This window comes from Schistocerca cancellata, chromosome 5, assembly GCF_023864275.1.
Source record: "Schistocerca cancellata isolate TAMUIC-IGC-003103 chromosome 5, iqSchCanc2.1, whole genome shotgun sequence".
Taxonomy (NCBI): Eukaryota; Metazoa; Arthropoda; class Insecta; order Orthoptera; family Acrididae; genus Schistocerca; species Schistocerca cancellata.
Window position 1 is genome coordinate 429,332,924 of NC_064630.1, and position 24,187 is coordinate 429,357,110.

At 39.0% G+C, this 24,187-nt stretch overlaps 1 protein-coding gene across 1 annotated transcript in view; it reads right to left on the minus strand.

Moving 5' to 3' along the window:
• The window catches only part of LOC126189006 (serine/threonine-protein kinase Genghis Khan), a 372,927-nt gene that overhangs the window by 149,107 nt on the left and 199,633 nt on the right, over positions 1 to 24,187 (minus strand). The window contains exons 17-18 of the mRNA XM_049930817.1: positions 22,290 to 22,438; positions 18,043 to 18,149 (exon numbers count right to left, since the gene is read on the minus strand). Coding sequence (XP_049786774.1) covers positions 18,043 to 18,149; positions 22,290 to 22,438 — 256 coding nt within the window. The remainder of the gene's footprint in view (positions 1 to 18,042; positions 18,150 to 22,289; positions 22,439 to 24,187) is intronic.

Consider the following 24,187-nt stretch of genomic DNA (forward strand, 5'->3'; position numbering starts at 1 on the left):
GGTGGAACTTACTTGGAGTGCATAACACAGGATGAAAGAGCAATTCTTAGTCTAGAATGTGGAGGTTACAGAGGTGAAATAATTATATTTTACAAATAGGCTTGACTTCCCAAAATAATGTTAACCCTCCACATCTATTTAATATGACAATATTCACTAGCACAGATTCTAAACTTACATCAACCTTTAACAGATTTAAAGTAAATGGCTGAGAATACTGAATAACCGTAATTCTGCAATGACTCATAATTTTAGTATCTGCACAAGTAAACACTGTTGTGTTGTAATCAAAGGCCTTTTCTGTTGTAAGCCATGTTTGTAGGTGTGGACAATTAACATCACTCGGGTAGGTAAAACTTGTCTGTGAAGCACAGTAGTGAAGTGATCACACTAACTACATAACTCCTAATACAGTAAGTCTATCATTTTCAGTGAGAGTTATTGTACCCTAAAATAAAAATATTTGAGTAAAATAGTTTTATGTCATTTACTCCAAATGAAAATTGTTTGAATATTTGCACTTTCACACAACACTGGTTCATATTACACTCTGTTTAATCAAGGACACGAAACAGGTGTGCGCAATCCCCATTTGATGTTTACAAGGCACAATGGGTTACGTAGGATAAAGCGTCAGACACACAACCCACTGAGCAGCTCACAAATGAATATTTAATCTCATGTGAGCCTGTCAGCTAACTGCATCTCACCTTCTGAAGGTGGTCACATTGCCCCTGGTGTTCTGCTGATAACAATTAGGTAAACAAGGACAGACAGAAATTAAGATTAACATTCCAGTTTTGATTATTATGAACTATCCCACACTAGTTTTTGCTTATTAAACAGCAAGTGAATGAGAACTGCATGACTGACTCTGTTGGAGTGTCTCCAGTAGTTTCCACAAGGCAATTTGTCCTTCCAACTAAAAGATTCAGAGCTATTAGTGTTTATTAAAAACAACCAAAACTCTATCCTGCTGATGGAGGTTTACTTTTAAACCATAATTTGGAGAATTTATTTAGTGCATACATTTAATTTTATCATCATTCTTATCAACTGTGTTCACCTCACAATCTACCTCCTAACCATTTTAAGTGCATCTGAATATTCATAACTTCTTGCCATTTTCAGATTCTCAATCCCAGTCAAAAGGATTTTCATGCATCATACTGTAAAAAATTACAATGTAAGTTTCGCTTTATCAGCTAATTTTAATTTGTAGTACCTTTGTATGTCAGTTTATTAAGCACATCTATGTGCCACTCATCACATCACAATCCAAACCTGCTAAATTGTACGTGTGATAGTTCATTTGTGACAAAATATCAAATAACTCTCTCCATTTTTGTTGCATTCTATATTTCGTTTTAAACGCAAATCAATTCACAGATCCGAAAGTATAACAACTTTTTGTACCTCTGTTCTCATCACGAGGTACATGGTGTCCCACACTACAGTAAACACTATGGTCCACAAATAGTCTTAAAAAAAAAAACCACTCTGAACGAAACCTCAGTTTTTGCTGAATATAAAGCTAGGACATATTCAAAATAACACAGAATAGTATTTTAAGACAATTTTCTAGATAAGCATTTCACTACAGACATCACTATGGATCCTGTTACAAATGCATACTGCAGTAAAAATAAAATAACACTATCAGAACAAAAGTATCCAGACACCTGTTAGTAGACATCAACATGGGGTATGTCCACACTTCATCTTTATGACGCCTTGAACTCTGCCGGAGACACTTTCAATGAAGTGTCCAAATGTCTGCGGATAAATGGTAGCCCATTCTTCCTCAAGAGCCAAAACCAGATAAGGTAATGATATTGGTCACAGGGGTCTGGAGGGAAGCTGACTTCTGACTTATCCCAAAGGTGTTCTGTTGGGTCAAGGTCAGGACAATGGGCAGGCGAGTTCATTCAGGTATCTTACTGCCCCCAAACCCAAACAATTGCCTCACAGGTGCTACTTTATGGCAGGGTGCTGATATAAAACACTCATTACCTCTGAATTCTTCTTCTAGTGTACACAGTACACAATGCTGTGAACTACGTTCATATTTTTCTACATTTAACATTTTGTTCATAATTTTCTACATTTAATATGTTCTTAAGAAAAATAAGGGAACACCATCATAACCATGAAAAACACCATCATGCCATTAAATCACCTCTTCTGTGCTTCACTTGTGACACGACAGATGATGGCAGGTAAGGTCTCCGAGTATTCGGCAAACCCCTCCACTGCATTGCCACAGCATATATTATGATTCATCCCTCCAAATTACTCATTTCCAGTTATCCCCTGCCCCGCAGCATTGCTCTTTACACTACGAATGTCACTTAGCAACTACAAAAACTTATGGCTTATGAAGAGATGCTCGACCATTGTATCCCACTCGTTTCTAACTCCTCAAGCACAGTCATTGTGCTAGCTGGACAGCTGGTAGCACTTTGGAACTCAGGAGTGATTCCACACAATTTTTTAAATCCACCCTCCTTAATGCTCGACCGTCCTTTTCTGTTACTACATGTGATCTGTCTGGTCTTGGTTTAGCTGTGGTTGTTCCTTCGCCTTTCCACTTCACAATCACATCACCAGCAGTTGACGTGGGCAGCTTTAGAAGGGCTGAAATAGGCATGATGTATTTGTTACTCTGGTGATATACAATGAACAATCGACATTCGAAGTCACTGACATCTCCTGTCCAAGTCAATCAGCTTTTCCTGCTTCTCTACAGGCAACACAATACTCCCCATCTTCTTTTATACTGGCAGGTCTGCTCCTTGTCATGTCTAGCAGTGAATTCTGCTTTATATAAGATTGTCAGGATACTTCCTGGCATATTAAAACTGTGTGCCCGACCGAGACTCGAACTCGGGACCTTTGCCTTTCGCGGGCAAGTGCTCTACCAACTGAGCTACCGAAGCACGACTCACGACCGGTACTCACAGCTTTACTTCTGCCAGTACCTCGTCTCCTACCTTCCAAACTTTACAGAAGCTCTCCTGCGAACCATGCAGAACTAGCACTCCTGAAAGAAAGGATATTGCGGAGACATGGCTTAGCCACAGCCTGGGGGATGTTTCCAGAATGAGATTTTCACTCTGCAGCGGAGTGTGCGCTGATATGAAACTTCCTGGCAGATTAAAACTGTGTGCCCGACCGAGACTCGAACTCGGGACCTTTGCCTTTCGCGGGCAAGTGCTCTACCAACTGAGCTACCGAAGCACGACTCACGACCGGTACTCACAGCTTTACTTCTGCCAGTACCTCGTCTCCTACCTTCCAAACTTTACAGAAGCTCTCCTGCGAACCATGCAGAACTAGCACTCCTGAAAGAAAGGATATTGCGGAGACATGGCTTAGCCACAGCCTGGGGGATGTTTCCAGAATGAGATTTTCACTCTGCAGCGGAGTGTGCGCTGATATGAAACTTCCTGGCAGATTAAAACTGTGTGCCCGACCGAGACTCGAACTCGGGACCTTTGCCTTTCGCGGGCAAGTGCTCTACCAACTGAGCTACCGAAGCACGACTCACGACCGGTACTCACAGCTTTACTTCTGCCAGTACCTCGTCTCCTACAAATCTCATTCTGGAAACATCCCCCAGGCTGTGGCTAAGCCATGTCTCCGCAATATCCTTTCTTTCAGGAGTGCTAGTTCTGCATGGTTCACAGGAGAGCTTCTGTAAAGTTTGGAAGGTAGGAGACGAGGTACTGGCAGAAGTAAAGCTGTGAGTACCGGTCGTGAGTCGTGCTTCGGTAGCTCAGTTGGTAGAGCACTTGCCCGCGAAAGGCAAAGGTCCCGAGTTCGAGTCTCGGTCGGGCACACAGTTTTAATCTGCCAGGAAGTTTCATATCAGCGCACACTCCGCTGCAGAGTGAAAATCTCATTCTGGAAACATCCCCCAGGCTGTGGCTAAGCCATGTCTCCGCAATATCCTTTCTTTCAGGAGTGCTAGTTCTGCATGGTTCGCAGGAGAGCTTCTGTAAAGTTTGGAAGGTAGGAGACAAGGTACTGGCAGAAGTAAAGCTGTGAGTACCGGTCGTGAGTCGTGCTTCGGTAGCTCAGTTGGTAGAGCACTTGCCCGCGAAAGGCAAAGGTCCCGAGTTCGAGTCTCGGTCGGGCACACAGTTTTAATCTGCCAGGAAGTTTCATATCAGCGCACACTCCGCTGCAGAGTGAAAATCTCATTCTGGAAACATCCCCCAGGCTGTGGGTAAGCCATGTCTCCGCAATATCCTTTCTTTCAGGAGTGCTAGTTCTGCATGGTTCACAGGAGAGCTTCTGTAAAGTTTGGAAGGTAGGAGACGAGGTACTGGCAGAAGTAAAGCTGTGAGTACCGGTCGTGAGTCGTGCTTCGGTAGCTCAGTTGGTAGAGCACTTGCCCGCGAAAGGCAAAGGTCCCGAGTTCGAGTCTCGGTCGGGCACACAGTTTTAATCTGCCAGGAAGTTTCATATCAGCGCACACTCCGCTGCAGAGTGAAAATCTCATTCTGGAAACATCCCCCAGGCTGTGGCTAAGCCATGTCTCCGCAATATCCTTTCTTTCAGGAGTGCTAGTTCTGCATGGTTCGCAGGAGAGCTTCTGTAAAGTTTGGAAGGTAGGAGACGAGGTACTGGCAGAAGTAAAGCTGTGAGTACCGGTCGTGAGTCGTGCTTCGGTAGCTCAGTTGGTAGAGCACTTGCCCGCGAAAGGCAAAGGTCCCGAGTTCGAGTCTCGGTCGGGCACACAGTTTTAATCTGCCAGGAAGTTTCATATCAGCGCACACTCCGCTGCAGAGTGAAAATCTCATTCTGGAATTGTCAGGATACTTTGTTCAGATAGTGTATGTACAGATTTTAAAGAGCTGTGGAAAGAAGGTTAGAAACAATTAATTATCAATAAAGATTAATTCAAAAATAATCAGCGGTAGATAGTAGTTCCTTTTGTTTCAACATTTAATTAATCAATGCGTGAATGATGCATCAAAATAAGGTGCAAGTGTCTGATCACAATTAATGACAGAGCACTCACAGCAACAGCATCAATATGCTGTGGCCGAACATCAGTAAGATTATGACAAGGAAATAACATCTAACAAAAATTGTATACTTGCAAAACAGACATGGCTGAAGAAAAGCACAGTAAGAGAAGCCACCAAAATACTAAAACAGGCTAACAACATGAATAGAGACTATGGGCTCACACTTGCCCCATCATGGATGCCAGCCATCAAAGACCACTAGGCAACACTAACAACACAAGACACGAACATTATCAGTGAGTAGCAGCCACAATGCAGTCTGCATCCAGCAGGAGGAAAACAGGAGTCCACACCTCAAGTACCAACAAATTAAGTAATAGACAACAGCAGATCCTCTCTCCCTCTACTGCAGTAATGTTTACAATAAAGTTCCCACTACCTTCAAGTCCCATGTGACTAGATATATCTTTTTTTTTTTTTTTTAATTATGACATAATGTCATGCTCAATGAGCCAGTCACGATAAAATATCAGTGACTCTGGACAGCAGAAACACACCATAGACTCAGAAGATGGCCACTGTAACCCTGGCCGAAACACGTGTTTCACCAGGAACAGAATTTTATAATATGACGCAGTATCATACCCAGAAAACATTTATGTCAACTGACTTCCGCTGCGGAAGCCTACACAATTAAATTATGCTTGCAGTATATTGCATGGACTCAGCAACTTCTACTTGACACATATGACAAAGTGGCAATCCACCAAAAGGACTTTTTAAGAAATTCACCTATTTAGTTTTAATTTCCAATCTATTTCTTCTCTGTATACCCACGAGAATTGGAAAAAATAGATACATACATGTGACATGAGTATGAGGCTTTTGTTTATAAATAGCTTTATCACACCCCATGTCAGAGATTAGGGTTAGAGTGAGCTGTGTCATAGATTGAGTATCTATGTTTTTACATGTTTCAATGCATCATGCATCAATTAGTTGCAGATGAGTGTTGCCTTTCCCTCATTTTTGTCTACTGTTTTCTGTTCATGACTTTCTGTTATAGTAACATGTGATAACACATCAAGTATGCAAAACAACACACTATGTTTGACGTACATATCATTACTTTCAGCAGTAAAGAAATTTCCTTAATGAGATCAGGCAACACATTTTTATGAAGTGTCAGAATAAAAGACTTTTCAAGAATGTACTATAAGTATTTTCTTGCCTCAGTGACTATTTCATCTTCTGACTTCATTCTTCTACCACAGAATTCCAAAGTGAATCACATTTTTACAGATTAGAAAAACTCTGCTGAAATTAAGGACTGAGCAGTTATATTGTGCAGGGTATAAGTCTACTCTCTTAATTTTATAAGACAAGGTATCAAGCTACAATTTCTCAACTATCTTGGGACAAAAATGGATTTCACTCACAAGGGGCCTGCATGTACTCATCATCACTAATTTTGTCCAAACTTATAGTATATGTAGGGATTGGTCAGAAATTAAAGTGACAGGAGTGAGAACTCCAGACGGGCAAATGTTTAGGAAAAAAACCCGGCAGTTTTTGCTGCAGGATGGGTGAGGCATCAGCCATTTATGTCAGCATAATTCCCACGCAGCAGTTGGCACAGTGGAAAGATTACAGAACAGTAATCCTAGTGTCATGGGGTCCAGTCCTTAAGTAGAAACTTTTTTTCTTTTTTGTATTTTCAATTTTTAAATTACCTGCCCTGCAAATAAAACAAAATAATGCTCAATACATTGTGTTTATTAATATTTTCATAAAAGACATGAAAAGGAAAGGAAAAAAAAAAACAAATTTAGGATTGCAAATAAATTTTCTGAAGAGAATTAAAGGCATACATGAGAACTTCATATATAAAATAGGATACTTTTATTACTTTACAATGGATGATTTACAAGTACTGAGGTGATATTTATCCTACAAAAATAGGAGGCAGTGATTTTCTCGGCATCTTGCACACATTATTAATGTCACATTTTTACTTTAATGATTCAATAGGAAAACAAACACGGTTTATATTCATAAAAGATTTTCTCTCATTGCACTGTTTGGCTATATGCAACGCAAAATTAAAAAAATATATATTGGCAAGGATAGCTGGTGATGCACAACTGAATATATTTTTCAAAAAGAAACTAACAGAATATGAAGTCCTGCACACTTTAATTACAAATCCCTTCTTGAGGTGTTATTTGCAGAGTCCTTGTGGACACTGTTAAGTACAATCCCTTGATGGAAATTTATTTGCAATCATAAATTTGCCTTTCTCTCCTCTTTTCATGCCTCTTATGAAAACGTTAATAAATACAGTGTACTGAACTTCATCTTGGTTTATTTGTGCATAAGTAACATAAAAACTGAATATTAGAAAGATGAAAAGCTTCTGCTTATGTACTCAGCCCCATAACCATCAGATTACTGGTCTGTAATCTTCACATTGTGCCTGGAAACTTGGCTAACATAAATGGCTCATGCCTTGCCTGACCCACACCAAAAATGATATGGTATAATCTTGTTAACGCAAATCCGAAGGGACCGAAAAATCAAGAGCTAGGAAAAAAAAAGTGTTATATGAAAACCATAGATTTTAATACATATACATGTATAGTAGTACAGTAATGTGTAATACACTGCAGTATTAATCACTTTACATTACGGTAGACTTAGAATACTATAGAGAGACAGTAAAAGTACAAGTACTCATAAATTACATTATTTTCTTGGAAAAAATTCAAGCAATACCTGACATTAACAGGAACAACAATATCTTATAATTTCAAAACCAATTGTAGCTACAGTGTCTGTAAACCCAGCACTGGTGTTGGACGTTGAAGCAAATTGTTCTAAATTGTCAACGGCTGTAAACAGCTCCTGACTGTAGGTGGAATGGTATCTGTATTCACATCTCCTGACTGGTAGGTGGAATGGTATCTCTATTCACCACCTCCTCCTCACTTTCTACTGATGACCCTCCTTGCAACTCAGTCACAGTTTTTGTCACATCAGATTCCACAGAAGCACATATGGCAACACTGTTGTCTGCACTAATTAATTCCTCAAAACTAATTCCAGGGTTCACATGTCTTACTGAACTGTCGTTTTATCAAGAACTGTCCTTTCATCAGGTGAAGTAGCATCTAGAATAAGGAAATCTTCAGTGTTGCTAAGTCTCCAGGCTATGTTAAAGAACTTCTGCATATGATGTGGCAACACTGAGTTCCAGGCCACTGCAATGACTTTTATTGTGTCAAACATATCCCAATATGAGGTTGTGGTATTGCTTTCAGTAGCACAAGTTGCAGCTCTTACAAATTGCTTGCAATAAGCTCTCTTCATGAGACAAGTGATGCCTTGGTCCATGGGCTGAAGGCAGCTTTTCGCATTTGGAGGAAAAAACTGGAACTTTATGTTGGTTAGGTTCAGATCCTCTATGTTATGGACAGTGCACCTGTCCAATGTATGAAGAACATGTCCGTTTTGAGCAACCATTCATCTGTTGAAATGAAGAAGCCACTTGCGAAATGATGTGTCATTGATCCAAGCTTTCTTATGATGAGAGTAGATGCAAGGTAAAGTGCCCATACTAATGTTTTTAAAACAACACAACTTCCCGGAGTTATCAATAATCCAGGGATGAAACTTCTCATTGCTGTCCACATTACATACAAGGGTAACAGCTACATGTTGTTTGCTGTGTGCTCCACCGTGACACTTATCACCTTTTATCCCCAGGGTGCAGTTTGGAAAAAGTTTGTAACAAAGTCCAGTTTCACCCATATTGAACACATCACACAAGGTATACTTTTCCCTTCACTCTGTAGAATTCATGCAAACAGCTATTCACATTTTCTTCATCAACTTTATTTGCTTCACCACAAATTTGTACAAGTGAAATTGAATGTCTCTTTTGGAATTGATACAGCGAACCAGCAGAACAACTGAAGTCTTCAATGCCTACTGGAAATCTCATTCGCTTATGAATGAATTATAGGGCCACTTAAAGGTATGTCAGATGCACGCATACGACTGAAGCATTGTAGTAGTAACATCTTGATGTTTTCATACCAAGCACTACAAAGTCGTTTAGGTTTGTTTCTGCAACCAGATGCAGCAGCTTTAATGATTTTTTTAATTATTATTAATTATCGTAGGTATCGTAGGTTTGGGAATTCCAAACTGATCCGCAATTGCTGTTTTCTTTGTATCATGGTCCACTTCGTATAGAATCTTAAGCTTTACTTGTATATGTAGAGCTCTCCGTTTCCTGTCATGTTTTGTGTGCTATCTTTCATAGATTTTTATTCAGTATTCTAATTTGATTTGGTTATGACTAAAAGAACACCTGTCATCGAATATGTTTGTAATTGCTAATGCACATATCATCATCATCATCATCATCATCATCATCATCATCATCATCATCTAAGACTGACTATGCCTTTCAGCGTTCAGTCTGGAGCATAGCCCCCCTTATACAGTTCCTCCATGATCCCCTATTCAGTGCTAACATTGGTGCCTCTTCTGATGTTAAACCTATTACTTCAAAATCATTCTTAACCGAATCCAGGTAACTTCTCCTCGGTCTGCCCCGACTCCTCCTACCCTCTACTGCTGAATCCATGAGTCTCTTGGGTAACCTTGCTTCTCCCATGCGTGTAACATGACCCCACCATCTAAGCCTGTTCGCCCTGACTGCTACATCTATAGAATTCATTCCCAGTTTTTCTTTGATTTCCTCATTGTGGACACCCTCCTACCATTGTTCCCATCTACTAGTACCTGCAATCATCCTAGCTACTTTCATATCCGTAACCTTATTATTGAATTTATTTAAGTGTACTGTACATGCTGATTGTCGAGGTGATAATTGCGGCTGCAGTCCAACAATACATCACAAATGAATCGGCAATGGATAGTTAGCTCTGTATTTACATCTCTTGCCTACACTTTGGAAAAAAATTAACACTTAAAAATACTATAGCTTCAGAAGTTTGCATTAAAATGAAAGTTAATCACACTAGGAACTGATAAAAGTTTGTAATATGTCTTAACCGAAATTTGTGTTAACCGATAAAACTTCGCATAAGAACTAATGTATTCCTGTTGGCCCAATATTTTTTTCATGTTAATTGTGAGTTCTCCTTAAATGAGTTTGCACAGAAAATGTTATACTGTACGTTTTCTAAACACTTGGCCTTCTGAAGCTTGACTTCTGTCACTTTCATTTATGGCTAAGCCCTGCATAAACCATAAATCTGGCTGTAATTGGTGTTGACAAGTAGGTCCAGTCCCCTTTTAAGATTGATCTGAACCCTCATCGGTTTCCTGTTTACACACTTGCGACAAAATGTAATGTTATTATTCACTGGTTGTTCTACATTGACTTTGGCAGTATAAGATTTTTCTCCAACCCAAGACATGCATGGTTGACACCGATGGAAATCCCTGAGTGTTCAAGCAAGATGATGGCATAGTTAAAATAGTAATAATTATAATAATAATTCCCCTCACAGGATCTAGCAAAACTGGCTAATATATTTAAAGTACATGTTCAGGACAACAAACATAATCAGAGGAACGTTAACATCTTACACTGAATGCAAACAATGCCACATCATCCGTATTCCATATCATGGTCAAAAACCGGAATCTTTTACTTCTTATAAAATCATCACTTTCTGCTTTGCCTCAATATGAGGGTGGTTTGATAAGTCTGTCAAAAGAAGTTACAAGAAAAAATGTTTGCTCCATTAACAACTCAACTTACTTCTCGACACAGTTTCCACTGAGGGATAAATACTTGCTCCAATGACCCTTCAGATTTTTCATCCCACTGGAAAAATAGATTCTGTCAAACTCAGCAAAACACTCACTGACAGCAATTATCACTACCTCATTTGATGAAAAATTTCTCCCCAGCAAGCCAAAGTTTCAAGTTAGGAAACACGATGAAGTCAATAGGGTAGATGAGAAACCATCTCATTCACTTTGCCCATTGTTATCGCTGATGTGTGCAATGGTGTTATCATGACAAAAGGGTACTTTTTTGTGTGGAAACCTTGGTCCTTTTTTTCAGCTGACGCAAGTTTCAAATGATCCAACAATGAAGCATAATTTGGTCCAGTAATGGTAGTGCTTTTTTTCAAGTATTCTAAGATGAGTATTCTTTGGAAATCCCAAAAAGCAGTGCCTCTCACCTTGCCAGTTGACACAACTGTTCTTGTCTTCTTTGGTGCACTTTCACCATCCTTTGATCATTGTTCTGACTGCTTTTTGACTCTGGTGTGTGATGATGGAGGCAGATTTCATTAACATTTAAAAATTCTGGACAATAAGTCTTGTTGATTTTGACTAAACATTGCCAGACATTGTGCTGAAATACTGTGCCAGATGTGTTTTTGGTCAACAATGAGCAACTGTGGCACCCACAACTTCTCCATAGCCAATTCTCTATGCAGGATATTTTCTACTCACTCAGTTGAAATGTCTACAGTCAAGCAATCTCATGAATTTTTATTCAGCATTTTTGCTTTACCAGATCGTGAATTTTGTAAATGATTTCCTTTATGGTCATCTAAAATGGATTATCGGAGAGTACTTTGTCTTCGTGGAGCCTGTCTGATCACATTTATATTCACTAATACATGAACCATGGACCTTGCCGTTGGTGGGGAGGCTTGTGTGCCTCGACGACACAGATAGCCGTACCGTAGGTGCAGCCACAATCTGTTGAGAGGCCAGACAATCGTGTGGTTCCTGAAGAGGGGCAGAAGCCTTTTCAGTAGTTGCAGGGGTAACAGTCTGGATGATTGACTGATCTGGCCCTGTAACACTAACCAAAACGGCCTTGCTGTTGTGGTACTGCGAACGGCTGAAAGCAAGGGGAAACTACAGCTGTAATTTTTCCCGAGGGCATGCAGCTTCACTGTATGATTAAATGATGATGGCGTCCTCTTGGGTAAAATATTCCGGAGGTAAAATAGTCCCCCATTCGGATCTCCGGGCGGGGACTACTCAGGAGGACGTCGTTATCAGGAGAAAGAAAACTGGTGTTCTACGGATCGGAGCGTGGAATGTCACATCCCTTAATTGGGCAGGTAGGTTAGAAAATTTAAAAAGGAAAATGGATAGGTTAAAGTTAGATATAGTGGGAATTAGTGAAGTTCGGTGGCAAGAGGAACAAGACTTCTGGTCAGGTGAATACAGGGTTATAAATACAAAATCAAATAGGCATAATGCAGGAGTAGGTTTAATAATGAATAGGAAAATAAGAATGACGGTAAGCTACTACAAACAGCATAGTGAATGCATTATTGCAGCCAAGATATATATGAAGCCCACGCCTATCACAGTAGTACAAGTTTATATGCCACTAGTTCCGCAGATGACAAAGAGATTGATGAAATGTATGACGAGATAAAAGAGATTACTCAGGTACTGAAGGGAGACGAAATTTAATAGTCATGGGTGACTGGAATTCGAGAGTTGGAAAAGGGAGAGAAGGAAACATAGTGGGTGAATATGGATTGGAGGAGAGAAATGAAAGAGGAAGCCGTCTGGTAGAGTTTTGCACAGAGCACAACTTAATTATAGCTAACACTTGGTTCAAGAATCATGAAAGAAGGTTGTATACATGGAAGAATCCTGGAGATACTAGAAGGTATCAGATTATATAATGGTAAGACAGAGATTTAGGAACCAGGTTTTAAATTGTAAGACATTTCCAGGGGTAGATGTGGACTCTGACCACGATCTATTGGTTATTAACTGTAGATTAAAACTGAAGAAACTGCAAAAAGTTGGGAATTTAAGGAGATGGGACCTGGATAAACTGAAAGAACCAGAGGTTGTACCGAGTTTCAGGGAGACCACAAGGGAACATTTGACAGGAAAGGGGGAAAGAAATACAGTAGAAGAAGAATGGGTAGCTTTGAGGAATGAAATAGTGAAGGCAGCAGATGATCAAGTAGGTAAAAAGACTAGGGCTAGTAGAAATCCTTGGGTAACAGAAGAAATATTGAATTTAATTGATGAAAGGAGAAAATATAAAAACGCAGTAAATGAAGCAGGTGAAAAGGAATACAAACGTCTCAAAAATGAGATCAACAGGAAGTGCAAAATGGCTAAGCAGGGATGGCTAGAGGACAAATGTAAGGATGTAAAGGCTTATCTCAGGGGTAAGATAGATACTGCCTACAGGAAAATTAAAGAGACCTTTGGAGAAAACAGAACCACTTGTATGAATATCAAGAGCTCAGATGGAAACCCAGTTCTATGCAAAGAAGGGAAAGCAGAAAGGTGGAAGGAGTATATAGAGGGTCTATACAAGGGCGATGTTCTTGAGGACAATATTATGGAAATAGAAGAGGATGTAGATGAAGATGAAATGGGAGATACAATACTGCATGAAGAGTTTGACAGAGCACTGAAAGACCTAAGTCGAAACAAGGCCCCAGGAGTAGACAACATTCCATTAGTACTACTGACAGTCTTGGGAAAGCCAGTCCTGACAAAACTGTACCATCTGGTGAGCAAGATGTATGAGACAGGCGAAATTCCCTCAGACTTCAAGAAGAACATAATAATTCCAATCCCAAAGAAAGCAGGTGTTGACAGATGTGAAAATTATCAAACTATCAGTTTAATAAGTCACAGCTGCAAAATACTAATGCAAATTCTTTACAGACGAATGGAAAAACTGGTAGAAGCCGACCTCGGGGAAGATCAGTTTGGATTCCGCAGAAATGTTGGAACACGTGAGGCAATACTGACCCTACGACTTATCTTAGAAGCTAGATTAAGGAAAGGCAAACCTACATTTCTAGCATTTGTAGACTTAGAGAAAGCTTTTGACAATGTTGACTGGAATACTCTCTTTCAAATTCTGAAGGTGGCAGGGATAAAATACAGGGAGCGAAAGGCTATTTACAATTTGTACAGAAACTAGATGGCAGTTATAAGAGTCGAGGGGGTATGAAAGGGAAGCAGTGGTTGGGAAGGGAGTGAGACAGGGTTGTAGCCTATCCCCGATGTTATTCAATCTGTATATTGAGCAAGCAGTAAAGGAAACAAAAGAAAAGTTCGGAGTAGGTATTAAAATCCATGGAGAAGAAATAAAAACTTTGAGGTTCCCCGATGACATTGTAATTCTGTCAGAGACAGCAAAGGACTTGGAAGAGCAGTTGAATGGAATGGATAGTGTCTTGAAAGGAGGGTATAAGATGACCATCAACAAAAGCAAAACGAGGATATGGAATGTAGTCAAATTAAGTCGGGTGATGCTGAGGAAATTACATTAGGAAATGAGACACTTAAAGTAGTAAAGGAGTTTTGCTATTTGGGGAGCAAAATAACTGATGATGGTCGAAGTAGAGAGGATATAAAATGTAGACTGGCAATGCCAAGGAAAGTGTTTCTGAAGAAGAGAAATTTGTTAACATCGAGTATTGATTTAAGTGTCTGGAAGTCGTTTCTAAGAGTATTTGTATGGAGCGTAGTCATGTATGGAAGTGAAACATGGACGATAAATAGCTTAGACAAGAAGAGAATAGAGGCTTCTGAAATGTGGTGCTACTACAGAAGAATGCTGAAGATAAGGTGGGTAGATCACATAACTAATGAGGAGGTATTGAATAGAATTGGGGAGAAGAGGAGTTTGTGGCACAACTTGACTAGAAGAAGGATCGGTTGGTAGGACATGTTCTGAGGCATCAAGGGATCACCAATTTAGTACTGGAGGGCAGTGTGGAGAGTAAAAATCGTAGAGGGAGACCAAGAGATGAATACAATAAGCAAATTCAGAAGGATGGAGGCTGCAGTAGGTACTGAGAGATGAAGAAGCTTGCACAGGATAGAGTAGCATGGAGAGCTGCATCAAACCAGTCACAGGACTGAAGACCACAACAACAACAACAACAACAACAACAACAACAAAAGTAAATTGTCTTCAATGATGGTGCACAGTCTGTGTGACCTTAATCCAATCCTGTTTTGATATCTGTGGCAATCCAATGTTTCAAATGAAAACGTTTAGTTAACAGCACGAAGCTTGGTTTTCTCCACTGTCAATTACAGTTTACACACTGACCAATTCAGACGGATGTCAACAATGAACTGTATCCTGTACATTGTTGAAATTCTTTGCACAGTCCTTGGAATAATGAAGCTTACCAACCGCAAAGACACAACAAAAATGTCCCATTATTTAATGGCAATTTACTATACTTGTCAAACCTTCCTTTTATGTTACACAAGGAACACACAATTTTATTTACGAAATGTTGTGAAACTGTATAAGTCATCTAATGCTATTGCTGTATATAACATACCGATTCCACTTATTTTACATTTATTTCAGCTGATTTAGATAAAACTAGGAGAAATGATGACTGTTTAATGCCTGTATTTTCCTGTGTATACATCAACAACAGGAAAATTGTGACTGGAATAATACACGTATGTAACAGGCAATTTGCAGGGATTCTTTTGTCTTAGTTCTCTTGTGCCGTGTTTCTGTCAGTATGTACTGCATTACATTATTGTTTGTAAAAACTGTACCACCAAGGAGACATGGGATTACAATGAAATTTTTTCCACAGATTAGGAAAATGACAATACACAAATGATTAGAATTACAGAACTCTACATGAACTTCGACCATAAAAATTCAGTAAGGTGTGAAGCCACCACAAGCAATAGTAAGAGGCTCTAGGTGTCATGGCATGGGCATGCTTCTAGGGGACACACTGCACAATTATAAAGCATGGACAGTGATTGCAGGAGTGTCAGAATGAATAAGTTGCCAATCAACCATATCGCAAACAGCTCTGATGAGCAATGTCAGGCCGGGATAGCAGTCGCATCCATTGATCTCTAAAGAAGTCATACAAATTGCTTGCCCCCATGTGACCAGGCACTGACCTGCTGAAATATGGCATTTGGAGCTGCGTGCAGGGTGGGAGGGGGGGGGGGGGGGCACCAGGCCACAGTGCTTCAGGCTCTAATGCCTCCCTGAAGTAGCTGATGATGTTCCAATTGCCCTCAATATGTAGGAGGTAAGATTGCACGTGCAAGTCCAAGGTGCCCAAAGTACCACATTTGACATTTACCTGCTATGCCACTCAACACTGCAGTCTGCCCAACAGCATCCAACCTGGTAGTGTCTATCATGTATGCTGCCATCCAGTAGGTCAAGTTGAAGTGGGACTCATCTGAAAACACTACATACTGCCCCTCAGCACTCCAGTGACTGTGATGCCATCTAAGGAGATGGTGGTTTCAGGTCAATGTCCGTTGTAGTGCTCCAAGGTCGAGCCAACATTACAGACAAAGCTGTTCTTGGTTATGGTCATGCGTACGAGATGGTGGTCATCTCACACTGTGTGGTCCAAGCACCACCTTGTGTATATGATCCTCTTATATCCATTGGTTCCACACATGCATCACTGTTTTAGTAACATGCGCTATACAAGCAGCAATGTTGCCATACGACAATCTCAGAGACCAATCATTCTGTCCTGTTTGGACTCACTCACATGCTGATATTATGTCTTTTGACATTGATAAGGAATATCAGCACTTCCTTGCACATTTCTACTTGATCTGACAGCTCTGCACTCTCTAAGTGCTGTGTTAACACTGACCTGTCTGGTAACACAACAGAGGGTGCTGCTGGGCCTATGTGTAAGCCATCTCTCTGCAACCATTAATCAGTTATTACAGTTCCACTGTTCTACGCCACCTCCAATTTTGGAGTGATTTGTACCATTACTACTGTGTGTAGCTATTATCACGAACATTACTGTATTATATAAATGACAACACAGCCACAGATGGGAGAGTTACCTTGTTTACATATTGCACAAAAAAACCTGCATAATTAGTCCAAAAGAACTATACTTTCCACACAAGGTAACATAACTAATGGTTATGCTTTTCAACTCAGCAAATTGAAATTCTCTCAAAATGTAACCTGAATACAAACAACTACATCAGACATTGGATGTATTTAGTCAAATAATGAGAACAACAAAGAAGTAGATACTGCTTAGCAGGACAAAAGCCAGTCACAAATTTTCCTTCAGTATCTACAACTAACACTCAATTAAATTCATGAAGAAAAATGTTCATATTCACTGAAAGTTGTAAAATTTATGCCTCACTAACAGGAACATGCAAATGTTAAGTTCTCAGGGTCAGCAGACCCTTCTTCAGAACCCAGATAAAAGATGAAAGAACCACATGTCGAAAGCTAGAGAAGTACTACTCAGAAATCAACAGAAACGCACAAGAAATTAACGCACCACCTGATGAAATGTAGTATCTGAGGAGAAAACTATGTCTCTGAACAATGAGGGGTATGTAACATTTCATAACTAACATTTTTTGTATGTATATCAGACACTGGTAAAAATATGATAGAGATACAAACTACATATGTGAGCTGGATAATAGATATCACAACCTGAGTTTCACACACTTTAAATTCCTACAAATCATAACTAAAGAAAGCACATAAAAAATTAAAATTATTTACTGTATATGTTAAAAGTTGTAACTTTTTATTGTGCAAATCTTAGAGCTCAGTAATGTCTGACCGACAGGTAAAACTTATTATTCATTTTAAAACTGAGTTAGCAGAAGAACATTATTTCACTAATGTAGGTGAAGTAGCTGACATTTGATTTGGTAAAAGTGGAAAAAGCCTAAGAAAGTGAGAAAACAAAAGCAGGGGAGAGTGGAATATGTTAATGCAACAGCTGGAAAAGTTGAATGTACCTTGCAAATTCCAGTTGTGTATCCTTAAGATTTCCAATGTTCAGACTGAAAAGTGTTGGAAAGGTGTAAGCACGCGTCGTTGTTGGATGTGTCGTATCATGCCGATGAATGCTATGTCAATATCTGAAGTTTGGGAAAATTGTGATACATACCCAGATAAAACAATAGTATAACTGTCACACCACTTGCAGCTGTAACATTATATACTGTAATTCTACGTTGATATATGTGGAAATAACAATTAAAGACTTACATGGTTCACCAGATTCTAATCTTGACTGAAGTTCTTTGATTTGAATTTCTTTCCTCTTTACCTCATGAGACAACGTATCATACCTCTGACGCAAATCTCTCAACTCCCTGTAACAATTAAAGTGATGCTGAGCATAATGAATTCCACCGTAGCGGTCGCGCGGTTCCAGACTGTAGCACCTAGAACCGCTCGGCCACTCCGGCCGGCGGATACACTGTCCAAAATAAATATCATCATCCTAGATATAATATTACAACAAAAAAGAAGGATGCTGTACAGTATATATATATATATATATATATATATATATATATATATATATATAGAAGGAAACATTCCACGAAGGAAAAATATACCTAAAAACAAAGATGATGTGACTTACCAAATGAAAGCGCTGGCAGGTCGACAGACACACAAACGATGTGTGTGTGTATGTTTGTGTTCGTTTGTGTGTCTGTCGACCTGCCAGCGCTTTCATTTGGTAAGTCACATCATCTTTGTTTTTAGGTGTCTCTGCCCAAACTCTTTGTTTTTAAATATGTCTGCTTGTGTCTGTATATGTGTGGATGGATATGTGTGTGTGTGTGCGAGTGTATACCCGTCCTTTTTCCCCCTGAGGTAAGTCTTTCCGCTCCCGGGACTGGAATGACTCCTTAGCCCCTCCCTTAAAATTCACATCCTTTCGTCTTTCCCTCTCCTTCCCTCTTTCCTGATGAGGCAACAGTTTGTTGCGAAAGCTTGAATTTTGTGTGTATGTTTGTGTTAGTTGTGTGTCTGTCGACCTGCCAGCACTTTCATTTGGTAAGTCACATCATCTATATATATATATATATATATATATATATATATATATATATATATATAAGGAAACTTTCCACGTAGGAAAAATATACCTAAAAACAAAGATGATGTGACTTACCAAATGAAGGTGCTGGCAGGTCGACAGACACACAAACGAACACAAACATACACACAAAATTCAAGCTTTCACAACAAACTGTTGCCTCATCAGGAAAGAGGGAAGGAGAGGGAAAGACGAAAGGATGTGGGTTTTAAGGGAGAGGGTAAGGAGTCATTCCAGTCCCGGGAGCGGAAAGACTTACCTTAGGGGGAAAAAAGGACGGGTATACACTCGCACACACACTCATATCCATCCACACATATACAGACACAAGCAGACATACAGAGGCCTGTGTGTGTGTGAGTGAGAGAGAGAGAGAGAGAGAGAGAGAGAGAGAGAGAGAGAGGATACAAGCTCTGTCAGTTTGTACTCTTAGCATAACATATTTCTGGAAAGAGATGAAGATTTGAAGATTATTCAAGGTGAAGAGAAAGGAGGTTCAGTCTAATTCTTTTCTTGTTGACACTGTGTTGTCCTAACTAAGTATTATTTGATACAAGTCACTAAACTAATTACCATGAAACTAATATTATCACGAAGGCCCTGAATTTCTGGGACATCATTATTAACTAATTATTAAACTTCACAAAAAAATATGTATGGCTTAATGTAACAAAAAGTAGAACCAACTAATATTTATTAAGAAATCACCAGCAATCATCTGTTATACTGTATGCAAGATATGGCTATAAAATAATGGGACTACCACTGTGAAACACTATTTTAAAAACATACATTTACTTATTGTACCTCTCAATATATACCCATCCTCTATCCCTAAAATTCCCCATGCAAATCTTCCATTGATGGAAACAGTGCTGAAACTCTTCCTCTGTAGGCTCCTCAATGATGCATACTGCTTTTTTCTTTCACTCCTTCAGCAGATTGAAATCTTGTTCCTTTTAATACACATTTGACCTTTAAGAATAGATAAAAGTCATGCGGCATTAGGTCAGGGGAAAACGGTGGGTGGTGTAACACTGGGATACAGTACTTACCTTGAAATCTGTTAATAGACAATGCGGTACGAGCCAGTGCATTCACTACTTCTCCCACAATTTGAGTCATTTGTTTCATATTTTCTCATGGAGCTGAGCAAGCCCATTTAGGTAGTAATATTGATTAACCCTTCAGGAATCTAGTGAAGATTCACTTTGAATTTTGCTTTGCTCTTTCGAGCCTTTTTTCGCTCTCAGTGAAGTTGAGTCCTTCCCATGTATGGAATGCTGCTTGATTTCTGGATCATACGTGCACAAGCAAGATTTGCTATATGTTTCCATTCTTTTCAAGAAAGTAGTATCACTTTCAGTGGTCTTCAAAGTGTCAATACAAACGTTTTCAGGAGCTTCTTTTTGTTTGATCACTGCAATTTTCAGCACCCGTTTCACGCACATCTTTATCACGTTAAACTGGTTATGTAAAATTTGCCTTATGCATTATTCCCCAATTCCTACAGTTTCAGCAATTGAGTGAATACTCAAATGATAGTCAGAGCAAATCAGTTACTTATTTTTTCAATACTTTCACATGTTTTTGATGGTGAAGTGCATCCTGGCCATGACTCATCTTCAGTGTCTTCTCAGCTATCTTTGAAATGTGTGAACCACTCAAAAACCCACATATGCGATAAAAAGTCTTTGCCGTACAATTATTTTTGTAAAAGACAATTTGTTGCTCTATTATTTCTCTTATCAATTTTCCGAAAAAAAAAAAAAAAAAAAAAAAAAAAAGAAAAGGAAGATGTAACACAAACAAAGGCCATGGCCACATTGATCTGTCTACAGAAACCAGATATGCTGCATTCCACTATTGGTCGCTCATCTTTGGCACAGGTCTACTTACTCTGTGAAAGCACCAGGTCCATTATTTTATGAGCACATTTCTCATATAATATCAGAGAGTATATGTCCGCGACTTCCCAAACCCAGGGACAATTTCAACCCAATTTTGCACAAGAACTGCAGACCTAATGAGTATTAGCACTGTGGGTTTTTTAATATCCTAGTTCCAATAGGCTCGGAGATAACACGCAAAAATATGTTTTTTTTCAGCCCCTTCCGTAAGACTGCCCTGCACAACAGATAAATTGTGTGGGCACTGTATCGGCCTACCAAATCAACCTGCTTAGCATGTGAGCCTAAATGGCAAGAAACAGTTTTCTGAACACTGACATGTAGGCTGCCCTATATGACAGGTAAATAGTTTTGAAAATAATATCTGCCTGTTTTATTGATCTGCTCTGCTTGCCAGCCTGTACATCAGTGGCAAATAAATGATTTTCAAGTCCCTGATGTGTAGCCTCCCCTGCATGACAGAAGTATTGTAGGATTAGTGTCAAGCCTTCTTTATTGAACCATACTGCAGGTGTTACACATGCCAATGAGCATGCCTGGGGTTATGCTGAACAGATAGAGAAGGAAATGGACAGAGTGATGGGGAAGGGGAAAAGGACCGAGAGGGGGAGGAGGAAATTGACAGAGGCAGAGGAAAAGGGGGAGATGCACGAGGCCTATGGAAGGTATAGATGGGTAGCGGACAGGGAGAGAGAGGAGGGAGGGTAGGAAGATATGATCAGAGAAAGAAGGGTGGAGGAAATGGACAAAGAGAGGAGGAGGAGGAGGAGATGAAGAGACAGAGATAGTGGGGAGAAGTAGACACACAGATGAAGGTGGGAGGATTAGGTGGGTTGGCAGATGGAAGAAGACGTGGACACAGAGAGGGTGGGGGAGGATGCATATCCAATAGATGTTTTGAATGCATACATGAAGCCATGGGGTAGGCTACTTCTCACAGAATTTATTATTGTATACTAATGAAAAAGATGTATTAAAGAATTGCTGCTATGGAGGTTTGAAATAAAACACAGATATAAAAATCAGAGCACTGTTTAAACTACCAATTAAATGACATAATAAAACAGTACAGAGTGCTTTTAATCCCGACTCCAAGCAAATTTACAAATATCCCTTGAAAAAATTAGATAAAACTGCAAGGTAATTGTAAAAATAGTGTGCAAAATCCATATGGGTGTCCATAACAAATCTGTTCAATATATTTTAGAAGCAAGACTAAGAAATAGACAAGTAATCCTACAATACCACTGGTACCATCAATCAGTAAATCATTTCAGCACAAAACATTAATGCATAAATATCTGCTCTCTCTCTCTCTCTCTCTCTCTCTCTCTCTCTCTCTCTCTGTGTGTGTGTGTGTGTGTGTGTGTGTGTGTGTGTGTGTGTGTGTGTGTGTGTTGGTGGTGGTGGTGGGAGGGGTGTAATGCACAAGCTGAAAAAGCAGATGGCAAAAAATACTTGGGGAAAAATATATATAAATGCAAAAAACTTACTTTTGAGCTGCAATGAGCTCAGATCGAGTCTTTGTTAACTCTTCACTAATAGCCTGTTTGGCCTGAATTTCAGATTGTAAACTGCTCTGAAGATTAAGAAGTTCCATCTTATCAAGTTTTTGACTTCGCCGATTGCGCCAGTTTTTATCCTGGAACAACATGTCTTTGATTATAAAGCCACAATCTTCATACAGTAATATATTTCCTGAACACTCATTACAATCAACACATCCATAATCAAGTAGCAGAGAAAGTATGATGTGACAATAACTACAGAATCAATATGGAAAAATTATAATAATACAATCTAAAATAGATATAATGGTCAGTAAATACAGAATTATGGACACGTGGATCTTTCCCTCAGATATTAAGAAGAAACATAGACAATTAGACAATGATACTGAAATTAGAAACAGGAGATGCAGATAAATACCTGACATTTGTAACCCAACAGCATGCATCTTATGCGAGAGAGAAATGGTCTTAAGTGAGAACTGGCTCAGAAATTGGGGTTCAATAATAATGTAAGAAAGAACAGAGTAATTTAATAACAAAAAGTAATGGGATGATATGAAAATGAAAAAAAGGAAGAAAGAATGGATTTCAGAGAAAGCAAGAGAACCAGCAGACACAGCAAATAACGAATGGATTGCAGAGAATATCAACAATTGCGTGTATACATTGCACATAGCCTTCAGGCAGCAAGCACTGCACTAGTTGCAGTTGATATCACTGCATTCAAACTGTAGTATTTATAGCATTATTAGGATGTATCTTTTGCTTTGTTTTGTGGTACATTACATTGAAATATGTCAGGAAGCAACCTAATGTGCACTGAGGGAATTGCATCAACAACTTTCATCTGTACCACACAAAAGAAAAAAACACTTTTATTTTGAAACTTGCATTGATAAAATTCTGCAGAAAAAGTGTATACTGTGTGAGAAGACATGGCTACATTAACGGTTCAATTCTCAGTTTGGAGCATTTACAACTTGAATTTCCTCTATTTCATTCACTGAGTCAATCATTTCCTATATAAAAGCGAACCTTCAGGATCGTGGAAGCGGAAAAAAATGAAGACTGCCCAAGAGAGCAATTTACAAAAACAGTACTGACAGTCACTAGTTTCAAAGGAAAGCCGGCTAGTTTAATTTTACGTGATCACATAAACATGTGTCACAGAACGTAAGTTATCTACAGGCTATAATAATAAAAACCTGTTTACAGTGAACATTGATTTATCTTATGCAACTAACACAAAACTTCAACCCCTGAATTTAAATGTTTAAATAAGTTTTTCCTTTTTTCTATTTTAAAAAAATTGTTTTGAATTTATAGCGATTACAACTTACTACTTTACCTTTGTTGGGATCTTGTTGAGATCTTTGACTAACTGTACAGTATCCAAACTAGAAACATAGATAAAAAGGAAGAGCACACAAGAAAATTATTTTTTTGTCTTATATTACAGTTACTATAAATGTCGAACTGATTTTGTTATGAGCAACAAATATCATTATGGACTTTGCTCCTCCAGAACTCTTCATGATACTACTGTGGCAACTCAGTGTATTTCATTGTATGGTCGTCAGCAAAATGAAGAGCAAGGAGGCGAGCTGGAGATGGAAATTATTTTTAAAAAAGTAAAATAAATTCTATCTAGATAATTATTCAAACAAACACATAAATAAAAAAAATTATTCATGTATACTCTATTAGTGGATAAAGGGATTACTCATCTCTGCAAATGCCAGATAATAATTTATTATTTGTAATGTAGACTACCACAACATTTTGTTCGTATATTTCAGCTCAGGGAGCTTTACATTTGACAAACAATTTTAATGCTCAATACAGAAATATGACCTCAATTCTAATGGTCTGTCTAGAGT